The sequence below is a fragment of the Diorhabda carinulata genome, chromosome 4 (genome assembly GCF_026250575.1).
Source record: "Diorhabda carinulata isolate Delta chromosome 4, icDioCari1.1, whole genome shotgun sequence".
NCBI lineage: Eukaryota > Metazoa > Arthropoda > Insecta > Coleoptera > Chrysomelidae > Diorhabda > Diorhabda carinulata.
Window position 1 is genome coordinate 31212588 of NC_079463.1, and position 13423 is coordinate 31226010.

Below are 13423 nucleotides of genomic sequence, written 5' to 3' on the forward strand. Positions count from 1 at the left end.
ATAAATTTCCGTTACTGTTTTCCAAGTTTCATGTGAAATTTCACAATAATCCGCTGCTATAATTTAACGGCAAAACAAAAAACATCTATACAAACGAAGACAACGGCTATACTGATTTGTCTACAGTCGCTAAACATCTAACCTATGGTGCATGCGTAATGTTTCTGTAGATGCGCTAGTTAAAGTATCTAAAATTGCGGATTCATTTGGAAACAAAGTGAATGTAAAAATTCTGCGCTTCTATTATGGTAGATACGACCAATCAAACTCCATGTCAGTGTTGGAATTAAAATGGTTCAAATAGACTACTTAAAGGATGGAGACGTGATAATCTGATATCTTGACGTATCTGCTTGTAACCTATTCATTAAAGGGGCATCTGAATAATTAATTTTGTCACATTAACTGACCGTATAATTCAACATCCTTTCAAAAATACCGAACGCCATGTATTTTTTCCATCCACCGGCCGACTGAGCATTAAAAATTGGTCAAATCTGAGTTTGTTACCATCGGTTGGTGAATATACTTGTTTATTTTTTAGTTTGTTTTCAACTACAGAGGCGGCAGGATTTTTTATGTACCACTTTAATCTTATTAATATATTCACAAGTACCATATTCATTTATTAGTAGTCATATTACTTGCTATATTGAGCCTTTTTCATTATTCTTCTATTCTTTCTGTTCAAAGAAATTGGAGGCATAATTGTACGGGAACGAAGTGAAAAAATCGTTTGTATTCATTGGATGTCAATCAGCAATCCGATTTTCATAATGTATCCATTCCAATTGAACCGTCTATTGACAGTGGCGCCATCTATTTAAAATTGGCGTACCCATAATTCTTCTTCGAAACATAAATCCACCAATCAGAATCCATCAAGGGATCATGCGTAACAACTTTGCTAAAAATCATCACATTATAAAATGCATAGTTTCTAAATAAAGAAAATGAATTGAAATGTCATTAATACGATAAAAAAAATAGAACTACATTAATGAACTATGAGATATCAAAAAAACAAATTCACTTATGAAGATTCAAAAATTCTTGGAACGGAATCTAATACACGAAATTTTAGAAATGGTCCACATTCATAAGAACGAAAAAGTTATGAATAATTTAAGTAAAATTTGTAGCTCTAAGTTGTAAATTCTAATACTACATATTCTGATGAAGACTGCAAGTAGTCGAAACGTCAAAATTTTCATCTTTCTTTCAAAAATTATTGGAAAAAAAGTAATTTTATAACAGAAGAGACCTAAAATTAAGACCCATTCAAATATTTTTCTAAAAAATCAGGTCTGACAACGTTGTTTAGACGTGACATCTATTTGACTTACTTATTCTTTTTCTGTCAGTCTTATGACAATTGACTTTTTATAGGTTATTGATTCTCGATTATTTCTATGGTTCTTTCTATATAGATATATCTCGGTGATCGTGATATTTTTGTTTTGTAGAACGTAGATGTTAATATCGATGGTTGTCAAACGCTGTTTAAAAAAATAGATACGTTCGAGAAGCATTCATTATTGAAAATCTTACAATTCGAACTTAAAGTGCAGAGAAGGCGAAGAACCATTTGAAAAACGAATTTTCTGTATTGGAACAATAAAATCAGGTAATAATCAATGGGAAATTACGTGTAATTCTCGAAATCATTTAGAAATAATTGGATTGAAAATAACTGTAATTAGGTGCGCCAATTTTTGGACAGGTGGCGCCACTGCTATTCCAATGAATTTCATATATTGTCATGAGAGGTCACTTCCTATACGTATTTTTCCTTATGTGGAAATGTCTTTCTTAAATATTTATTATCGTTACAATCTGTTCGGATGGTTCATTCATCGTATTTACGTGTCTTTTTATGTTTATAATGAAATGTTTGATAGGGAATTTCGTATTGTATGTTATATACAAAGTAGTTGATAATATCCAACAAACTGATTGTCCATTTTCTGAACTAGTTCAACTTCCAAAAAACTTATTAATCGACATATAGGTTACTTAAAATTGTTGAGGCTTGTCTACTATATCATTTATTCATACTGGATCAGGTGCGTTTTATCAAACAATGACTGTAATTTATCCATTATATCCAAAACTATAGTGAGTGTAAGCACTCGAAATTTATAGCGGTAGCGGACGACTAGGTTTGTAAATGTTGCAGGAATATCCGTTATTTCTATGCTTGGTGTTCATTTTACATAATATATGAATAGATAAAACATTTCCAGGGTTTAATTTTAATTAACCTCGTATCGCATTAATATATTATCGATTCATTTAATTATCTGTAACTGTCTTATGCATATGCATACTTTTTCCACAGAAAAATCTTGATCTTGATGAGATCTATCGAAATTATTTATCTATGGTTCGATATCTGTTAGCCTTCCTGAAATAATAACAATTTCCGTTATCTCCGGAAGTAAATTTTCCGCAAAAAATGGTTTCTCGTAATATCAATAGTCTACGTATAGAATTTCATGATTTTATTTTATCTCACTTTGATTAATTACAATTCACGATGCCGAGGAAAAGACTTAGGTCGTCGCAATCAATCGAGGATCTCGATGCGACCATTCAGAATTTTTTTCCGGGATAGTTGGTTTCCTTCGAATCAGTAGACACAACAACTATCCTATGGGGTTTTTAAATTTACTGGAATTGCCACCTCAAAATGAGCCATGTGCTCTTTAAACCGAACAATAACGGATCTCTTTGTCTGCCCAATATACTTTAACAGTTAATTTCATATCACTCTTTTCCAAATTTGGTATTTTATCCTTAGGAGCGCCCAATAATTGTTTTGATGAATTGGTAGATTTATAAACCAAATTTTTCGATTTTTGAAAAAGGATGCGTCACATTTTTTCATCAGTTTTACATTTCGGGTTGATGACAAATCTATTTGTGTTATTTCGAAAAATTGCTTAACTTTAGTAGGGGATTGGGAATGTTTGCCAGAATAATAAATTGAGGTGTGTTTCGTAAATTTTATTTATAAAACTGAATCCTTATAGAGGCTTTAAGGAAGGTTTTTGTCTCATATTTACAAGAGGAATACGTTTCCTAATCTCTTCAGCAACCCTATTTATAGCATGGCTAGTCACGTTAATTATATTAATTATATTATATTATATTATATTAAATTATATCTTCAGGACAGACGTAGAAAGAAAAAATATTAGAAAAGTCTCTTGTACAAATCTGCCACTCATACTGAACACATTTAGGGTTAAGTTTACCTTCAGTCTCTGGAGACTGTTTGGTTCTTCCTTTTTAAATATTTCGTAATTTTTCACACTTTTGAACTAAAAGCAAACGAACCACATTCAAAAGCCTTGTTCACTAAATGTATAAAAGAATTGTCAATACTTTTAAGTACTTGTTTACTTTAAATATTAGGATCCCTATCAGCACCACATGATTCTTTGCTTTTTAGTTATCATTTAATGAAACCAATCTGTAGGTACCATATATCTTCATGATCCATCATGTAGTTTCTTCGGTAATTTCTCATTTTTCTCATTATTATTTTGTATTACTCGATTGATTATATTGCAGCATTAGTTTTCTGTTTCTGCCCAATCAAAACTAAGTTTGCATATATTATCCAACAATAACTGTTTCGTTTAGTTTTTTTTTTCTGAAAAACACGTTTATTGGTTTCAACGAGTAGATTAATTTAAAATATCTGGTGATAAAAAACAATTAAAATGAATTGTGCAACTAAATGAGAAATGTCAATTGATTTACTAAAAGCGCGTGTTGTTCATTTAAATCATTATTTTTCTAAACATGAATAGAAAATCCCATAGAAATTATAACTATTTATATTTTTCTGTTGTAACGGGTAAGTCCTTTTTATTTAAAGTTTTGTTTGGTATAATCAATTTCTGGTTAACTTTCTCTTACTTGTCGCTGCAATTCCCATCAGTTCAGATCTTTCTTATCCCAAGTATCCGTGATAATCTTAATCTTCCTTTCTCCTGTAGAATCTATTCCTTTATTTTTTTGGCAATCTTTTCTTCACCATCGTCTGCACGTGTTCGTACCAAATCAACTGCTTTTCCTCAGTATTTCTTTGTCTGCTTCTTTCAGTTCAATACATACAGATCTAACCTTGAAGATCTATTGGTTTTTTATGGCGTCCATTTCTATTCTAATTCTATTTTCTTCTATACAAAAGTACTGTGTCTATTCTACGTTTCTCTGCAGTCACGATTTTTGTATTCTTCTTTTAATTTGCGTCTACTGATTGTAAATCATCTCTGTCGTTCGCAATATAATTCTATGATCATCTCGGTACTGAATGGTGGCATCGTCGATTTGGATCCCGATTCCTTTGCATTTCTTCCAAATTGTTCGAGTTTTGGAAACATATTTTTCATTATCTCATGCCTTTGTTGACTGCATAATTTTATATATAAGTTTTAGATGGCCATTTATCTGTATGATTACCTTTTATGTTTTCAAGGGCTCCAGATCCTTTTTGTTTTTTGCCAATTTCTTAATTTGATCTATTAATTTCTCTTTTGATCATCCTAATGATTTTCCATAAACTTTTCGGCCTCAATAATTTTTGACGTTAATCTTCGGACTCTGGAATCTTCGGTAAACTGTCTTTGGTGTTTTTTAGAGGTTCGAAATTTTGAATTGACTTACTGACTAACTGATTTATTTAACAATCTATTAAATAGCCTTTTTGTTACGAAATTTCGTTACACATTAACACCGCTTTGCATATTATTATAAGTTCTTACGGAAATAATTGTTCTAACTTATCTTGAATTTCCTTTTTATGGCGTACATAATCGTCCTTCGAAGACACTAATCCGAATAACCACGTGATTGCTCAAATAGGCTTATCGAAAGAGAAAGACCATCAGTATATCACTCTATATGTCACTCTCTACTCTATTCTGATTGAATCGTCGAATTTTCGAGTGGTAGAAGCGGCGGAGGAATCAGAAGCGAGTAGAGAAGAGATAGAGAGTGGTGCAATGATGCTTTTTCTCTCTTTTCCAACAGTACATACCGCTCTATCTTTCTTTAATAATAACTATGACATGGAAGCATTGAATAAGATACAAGTCAATCAATTCGTCGCCTTCAAGCAACTGGGATTGTATTCTTTTTACCTTGCAAGATTTTACTAAAAGATATTGGATCGAAAAATTCAATTTGAGACGAATTGAAGACAGATTGTGTTTTGTACGCCACAACTTCTTGGTTCTGGATGTCTCGGTATTTATGAGCCACGTCTATCTGTGGTAATATAGTAAATTTTGCTTTCCACGAACATCCAATAATGTATATTGATAATAAAAAGTGTTCTTAAGAAACATTTTGATTGGAATAGGAACAACTTTCAAAAAATCTGTTCCTTGTTGTATCTTTAACAAGTTAAGGTGAATTGTACCTGTAGATAACATTTTTTTCAGCAAGCTGTCTGTTCATATCATCAGGAAGCTGGGTGGTATGGATTTCTCCAATAATACCAAAATTTTTATCGAATGATACATCGATAAATCCACTTGGCGCATCAATAACTGTTCTACAAGTTTCAGCGTTGCTTTCTTTAAGTCCGATTGGAATCATTGTTGGAACGATATGCCTTGGAAAATTACCAGATATAATTGGAAGAAAAGCCACGTTAATAATTGTAGCAGCAATTGTAACAATTGTAGATGTAGCATTATATTTTGCTAGATACCTCTATCAGTTTATCATATTTCTTTTAATGAAAGCAGTTATTCAAGCTCTTTGTTTGGTTACGTTGCCCTCATATGTGGCCGAAATAGCCGATGATCACAATAGAGGCAGTTTGGGGAGCTTATTATCAGTAATGTTAATTTTAGGACAACTCTACGCTTACGGTTTGGGTATCGTTACTTCGGTTAAATCGTTTTTTCTGTTTTGTAGTTTACCTTCGTTTGTGGTATTTGTTGTTAGTCCGTTTATACCGGAATCGCCGATTTATCTATCGATAAAAAAAGATGAATTTGCCGCAGCGAAAGTGTTGAAGAAATTAGGTAGGACAATTAAATTACGTAATATTGATGAAAATCAGCATATGCTTCGTACATACAATCCATCCACGACATTAACTTGGAAAAGTCTCATTTTTGATAGACCCACTAGAAAAGGATTCATATTGAACCTGGGAATTATAAGTTTTTTTGATCTTTCTGGAATCCTAGTCGTTATAGGCTTTATGCCTACTATTTTTAAAGATGTTGGTGGTAGTTTAGGACCAGAAGTGTTAGCTTTCATAGTAATGGCAATTAAATTACTTGTCACCATTTTGGCTATCAATGTAATAGAAAAATTAGGTCGTCGTCCGATGATACTCACAGGATTTTTCATTTGTGGTTGTTCTATGTTCGTCTTAGGTATTTTTTTTTATTTTAAACATAATGGATACGTATTAACGCAAGTAGTAAAATTAATACCATTAATAACCGTGTTGTGTTTCGTTGTTGCATCTGCGATGGGTATCAGCCCAGTATTATTAGTATTAAGAGCGGAATTATTACCCAACGAATTGAGATCTTTGGGTTCTAGTTTGTCTCAATTTTTCGGTACTATCATTGCTGGAATTCTAATGTTTTGTTATCCTTTAATGTCAAGTTATTGGGGTATGTACTACTGCATGTTTATTTTCAGTTTCATTTGCTTCTGTGCTTTTGGTTTCTTATATCTATTATTACCTGAAACTAAAGGTAAAAGTTTCAGTGAAATTAGAAAAATATTGGATGGATAGTTATTATTGCAACAAATGAATTTTTCATCTAATTAGTGAGTTCAATCCATTTTTGAAATCTCCGTAAAATTTTAGTATACTTTTGTCTGAAAACTTTTTTCAAAAAATGCATACTTTTTAAATTAATAATTTTTATGTAAAAAAATTTGACCCTTACAGACCTTTATAAATTATTTTTTTACGAGGATACCCTTAAAGATATGAAAATGGTTTTTGTTCGGTTGCTTTAAGCAAGGTAAGACGTATTTGGATCTATGTTAAGAAAGTTTTTATTTTATACAAGGTGTGTATAAAAAGTGCTCAAAGTTTATCTTCATAAAAATCAAACTTCTTAATTTTTTCAAATAGAACCACCCATTTTTTTCTATTTTAATGCATTCAGGAGTAAAAAATAAAGCAAATTCATGTATACTTTTCTATACCTAAACCTTACCGTTATCCAGATATTAAATGTTTTCTATAAATTATATAAATTGAGTGAGAAGATTATATAAATTTGCTTTCAATAATTGGTGAATGTGACAAGAACTTTATTTGCTGCAAGATACGACGACCAAACTCCCATACTGTTAGAAGAATCCTCAACAATTTGAAACGATACGGTTCATCTCAAGTTAATCGAATTAAACCAGTTATTGACCCGCATCTGCATCTCTAAAAATTTACAGTTAAACTTTGAACACTTTTTATACACACCCTGTATAAAATCAAAAATTTTTCAGCATATATTCAAATACGTCTGACCTTGCTTAAAGCAAACGAACAGAAACCATTTTCATATCTTTAAGGGTATCCTCGTAAAAAAATAATTTATAAGGATCTACAACCAGGTCAAATTTTTTACAAAAAAATTGATAACTCAAAAAGCATGCATTTTTCGAAAAAAGTTTTTAGACAAAACTATATTAAAATTTTACGTAGAGTTCAAAAATGTATCAATATATAGGGTGTTTTATTCAAAATAACAAAGTTACAGTCGATTTTTGGCAGAACCGGAAATCGGCAATCTTTGAAAATGTTTTAGTTGAATCGTATCCAAAAATTTTCATAATTTTACTATAAGTATTTTGCCATATACAGACAGTTTTAACCCGTCGTCGGACACCCTGTATAGTGTGGTTTATTTAGACTGGAAACAGATATACAGTAGCCGAACAATATTCTTTCCATCGATTTATTCCAAACTTTCTAAACTTTCTGGTTCCCATTGTAGCATTGAACGAAATATTTTATAATTTACTCTTTCTGATACATTTTATTCACAGTTTTTTGAGCTCTTCACTACTCACAGTTCATACATTAACTGTTTGTATTTTTGTCAACTTTTATTCACATTATCCACCTTTTATTTTCATCATCGTTTCTACCACATACTTCATCAGAATGGAATTAAATGATAATAAAATTAAAGGCAAGACTGTGAGAAAAAAATATTGGAAACTATGAGAAGTTTGACACTGGTACGCAAAAAAGCGATTTAGGCGACACTCCTACAAGCCATTGACAAAAAACTGAATACGAAATTGGATTTTTCTCAGTAAAATCTTAAAGTTAATAGCATTAGCTTGAAACTGATCGGTAACCACCCTTTTTTCATGCTTGTTTACAATAATGCTAACCAGAAGTAATTGACTATGATAGGTTATCTATTTGACCCACCACCATCAAACGTGATAATAGACACAAGTGATAAAGCTGCTCAAGCGGTCATCCATCAAGTGGCGAGTGCGCTGAACATCAGTCAGTCTGCAGAGTTTACCGTCGTTATCAATAGAGTCGTAACTTTCATCGAAGATGCTGTTCCAGAAGAAAAAGGTGCTTATTCGAGAGAACAGACCGATTCATTGTCATCACATCGCTGAGAAAACGTGCCCTCACTGGTGTTCATGTCTAACAAGAGTTCAAAGAAACGCGAAGACTGACTATGAGTTACTGGATAGTCAGAAGAAGACTTAAGGCAGCTAAACTTGAGCCCACCGAGCAGCCCGTCAATGATTTGCCATAGAACACGATAATTGGACCCCCGTTTCTTTTCAGACGAAGCGGGGGGATTAACAGCGAACCTAACACAGAAGAAATCCCAGGGGATGTCAGTTTTATCGGCGGAAACTTCATCCTAATGCAGAAAAATGTTGGTAAATGATGTCGAAATTGTCGTTATGGATTAGCCAGCGCGTAACCTGGACCACAAACGACGCTTACTGAAGAATTGGATCAAGTAAATAAACTTATTCAATTCATGAAAAAGCGATCAAGAAACACACACATCAGAAATTATCAATCAAGATAAAGTGACAATCGACTTCAATCGGCTTCAATGGATATAAGGCGACAATATCTGACAAAGGTAAACGCCAAAACAGCCAAATATATAAGAATTGGTGTGATTCGACCTCAAGCGACGTCAATAAACATCAACATAAAGTGACAATCGATCTTAATCGGCTTCAATTGATGTAAGGCGACAATATCTGACAAAAGTAAACGTCAATACAGCCAAATATATAAGAATTGGTGTGATTCGACCTCAAGCGACGTCAATAAACATCAACATAAAGTGACAATCGATCTTAATCGGCTTCAATTGATATAAGGCGACAATATCTGACAAAAGTAAACGCCAATACAGCCAAATATATAAGAATTGGTGTGATTCGACCTCAAGCGACGTCAATAAACATCAACAAACGATCTCATTCGGTTTCAATGGATGTAAATCGACAAAATCTGAGATTATCATAAGTCAATACATCCAAATATATAAGAATTAATGCGATTCGACTTCTTTACTGTTAATTATTATAACACTTTTAATTGTTTACAATTCCTTTTCGTTTGATACTTTTTCTATACAAAAAAATAACTTATTAACAGCATAAACTAGACATAACAAAGCTAAGACTAATTGCTTTAAGATGCTAAAATCAGAAAAAGTAATTTTACCACCGTTGAATGGTCATAATAATATTTACCTCAAACAAGTTGAGATTTGAAACTTGTTTGCAATTTAAAAGATAAAAATTTTTCTAAATTTAGTGATGCTTTTCAAATATTTATATAAATTATTGGTAATTCACAGCAGATGGATTAGCGTTAGCTAGAAAACTCCATCCACGTCAGAATTTGATATCCACATTTTAGATCCATTAAGAATGTAATAGGAACCGTCTTTTTTGGCGGTGACGAATGCATCTGACCCGGATGATGGCTCTGATAAAGCGAAACTTGTTTACGCGTTCTTTCCAAAATTTCCATAATCACTTTTTTTTCTCACGAGTATACATGCTTCCATTCTAATTAAATCACGTTAAAGTCTTGGATATCCAATGGAAAACATCTACATTTTTTCATTTATTAGCTACGATCTCTACAATTTAACTTTTTATCAATATATTGAAAGAACTATACACAATGGCAACACTGTTTGTTAGGGTTCATAGTGACAATGACTAATTGTCCAATAACCTTACATTTTGTGATCATGAGGCACTCAACCCACATATTCTCGTGTAAAAAGAAAGAGTATATATACGGTATATAAATAGAAAAATAACAATTCATCATTGCGTGTTATTTTGTAAACAAATGTACATTAGAAAAATGAAATTATATGTTTACGTGTTAGAAGTGTTTTTATTTAATCTATTGTAATATACTGTATCAAAGTTGAAGTAATAAATTTGGCAACATGGTAAGTATTTTCGTGAGTCTAAATAAACGACATGTGTGTCTTGAGATCATCCACTCCTACACGTCACATCATTGTACAGTACTATTTAATTTACTTATATATGTAATCAAGGAAAATAAGAACGTTGACCTCCAACCCGAACGTACAAAATCATCGTTTTTCTAAAACAAAAAATATCTTATGGCGTCATTGTTTTAGATCGTTGCATTGTTTCGGATATACCCACCCAATTCTACGGGGGAGGCTCCAAGTTATCGATTCATTATACAACCACTCAACATCGGTGTTGAACATTCATAACTGGTGTTATTATGAATATTTAAAATAATCTTTTTATATATTTTCAATATAAGAAGTTCTTATACTAATCGTGAAATGTGACAATGTGTGGTATTAAGGGGGGTTTAAAGTTTTGTGACATTCTACTTCCAATTAAATTAGTTTTTTATTGATTTTTAACTAACTATTTGTTTATTTGACTTATATGTTGATTTTATTAGATTATTCAATAGAAATAAAAAGTAGAAATTGAAAATACCTGGTTTCTCTCTGAATTTTAAAAATGTGTCACGTCTTATCAGTGGGTTGATGAAAATGTGACGACTTGTAATAAGGATCAGGATCAGAGAGGTCCTAGAACTAGTATGACACAATTTATGGTTGGTTCCTGATTGGTTTTATCATAATTAAAATAATTTTAAACGTTTATATATTTTTCAAAATACTAAGTACTCATTCGAGAATCGTGATTACTTTGAAATATTTCATATATAAATATTGAAATAGTCTTAGGTTTCAGGACTCCTTTGGTAGAAAATTAATCTCAAAAACCGAATGAAAATTGATGTTTCAACTTATTCTGGTCTTCAATCAAATATTAAAACATTTAAAGAAAAATCATCCTGAAATAAATGAAAAATAATATATTTACAAGAAGAAATAAACGAATTAAGGCACATAATAAAAACTGAACATAAAACATTTTTTCTTTTCCAACAACTATTAAATTATTTCAATAAATACCTTATCCATATATTTCATCAAACTAAAATATAAAAAAAAACAAAAGAAGTGATATTATGTAAGTACCTTGTAACGCTGTTTACATAGGACAGACATCTCAGTATTTACAAAATAGATTGACAGGGCATCAATACGATAAAGAAATAAAGCTGCGTTAACAAACTATTAAATATAAGAAAATATATTTATTTTATTATGAAATTTCAAAAATTCTTGGAACTGAATTAAATACAAGAAAAATAATTTTTAGAACTAGTTCTTAAATATGGGAACCCGTATGCTGTAGATAATAAAAAAGAACTAAACAATTTTGAGTGAAATTTATGATTCTATTTAATTTAACAACAAAAAAGAAATATTTTTATATGGTTGACATAAATTTTCATGTTGTGAGTGATGAGATTGATTAATGAGACCTAATCACCCTTAAATCATGGTGCGATTCTCATCTCTTGTGTCTCAACGTTTCTAAAACTAATGTTTTATCATAAAAAAATACATTGCAGCCTTTTGTATTCTTCCTGTTTTGCGCTAAGATCAGTTTCCAAAGAACTCAAGTCATCCACCTCTATAACAGTTTATTATGCCCTTATTGAGTCGCAATCTCTTCCTTTCTGGGGTACGTGTGGTGCGAATCAATTTGAGTTCAAATTAGAAAAGAGAGCTGCTAGATATTTATTTAGACAAAACAGCAGGGCTCACTGCCGGGACTTCGAAAAATTGAAAATATTGATTCTACCTTCCTTTTAGAAAGATCATTGCACAGAGCGGAGCACGACCTTTACCTACCTACTCCACGTTCAGAATTAGTTAAGGGCTCAATACTTCACAGTGCAAAAAAATGCACAATCATTTGCGAATCGAAATCTTTTTCCCGCATTTCGCATATTTACTGGAAATTTTGTACTAAATTAAAAATTGTGATTTCAATGGAACTAAAAGTTACTAGAAAATCATTAATTATTGATTGAGCTTCTTTATATTGCAAGGGAAAGGGCCCCATTCGATTAATTTGCCACGGGCATAGACCTCACGTTTCTAAATAATATTATTGATATTTTTCGATTGGTTTATAGGGAAAAACATATTACAAAATTTCATTTAATGATTCTGTAACTAATTTAATGCAAAGGAAAATATTTTATAACTCTCGATACGGTCCTGTTCGATAATAGAATCCCCAAATTTGTAAACACTGCTCTTGTATGTTGAGATACAAAGCAGTCGAGCAACATAAAGAAGAATCAGCAATTCCTAATTGTGATTTATGATGTTTACACTAGGAAAAGACGTTAATAATTGGGTAATACTAATTTATTGTTACCAGTGTATGCAAATCATTTAATAGGATTATCTTTTATGATTTAGGCACCACCAGTATCACCGATTGTAAATACTACAAACACGATTAAATTGGTAAATTGAAGGCTAAAATATCAGATATCAACAATCACTTACAAAAGAACGTTAACATAAAGTATAAAAGAAAATCTTGTATTTGTAGTGATGGTAATTTGTTTCCATTATGGAGAAGATTTGATTTTTAGGAATCAACAGTCTCCATTCCTCTAACCCATCGACTTATTAAAGATTATCGACCAGACGAAACGATTTTAAATCCATGCCAATACAATGCAAGAGAGACAACAAAATAAGGATGAATCTAAAGAGGACAAAATAAGAAGAATCTGTATCTGGAGCCTGGTGTTTATTTCGTTTGTCTATGGTTAATTCCGATACTACGATCTTTGAGTTTCTAAAGGATCTTTAGAGCCCTTATCACCTGCCACTTATTCTATTTTGGGATTTCCACGTTTTCAGAACGGCATAAACTCATTTCAACACAGAAACTGCGTCCGACTAAAGGATTGTTTTTGTTACAGAAGACACCTCCGCGTGTTTTACGGTGCCGTATCACTGGTTTACCA

At 31.7% G+C, this 13423-nt stretch overlaps 1 protein-coding gene across 1 annotated transcript; it reads left to right on the forward strand.

Moving 5' to 3' along the window:
• Nucleotides 1-3746: 3746 nt before the first annotated feature.
• On the forward strand, nucleotides 3747-10405 carry LOC130892307 (facilitated trehalose transporter Tret1-like). The gene is made up of 2 exons (XM_057797666.1): nucleotides 3747-3868; nucleotides 5460-10405. Exons 1-2 carry the CDS (start codon nucleotides 3814-3816, stop codon nucleotides 6779-6781), a joined length of 1377 nt encoding a protein of 458 aa, XP_057653649.1. The 5' UTR covers nucleotides 3747-3813; the 3' UTR covers nucleotides 6782-10405.
• The last annotated feature ends 3018 nt before the right edge of the window (nucleotides 10406-13423 follow it).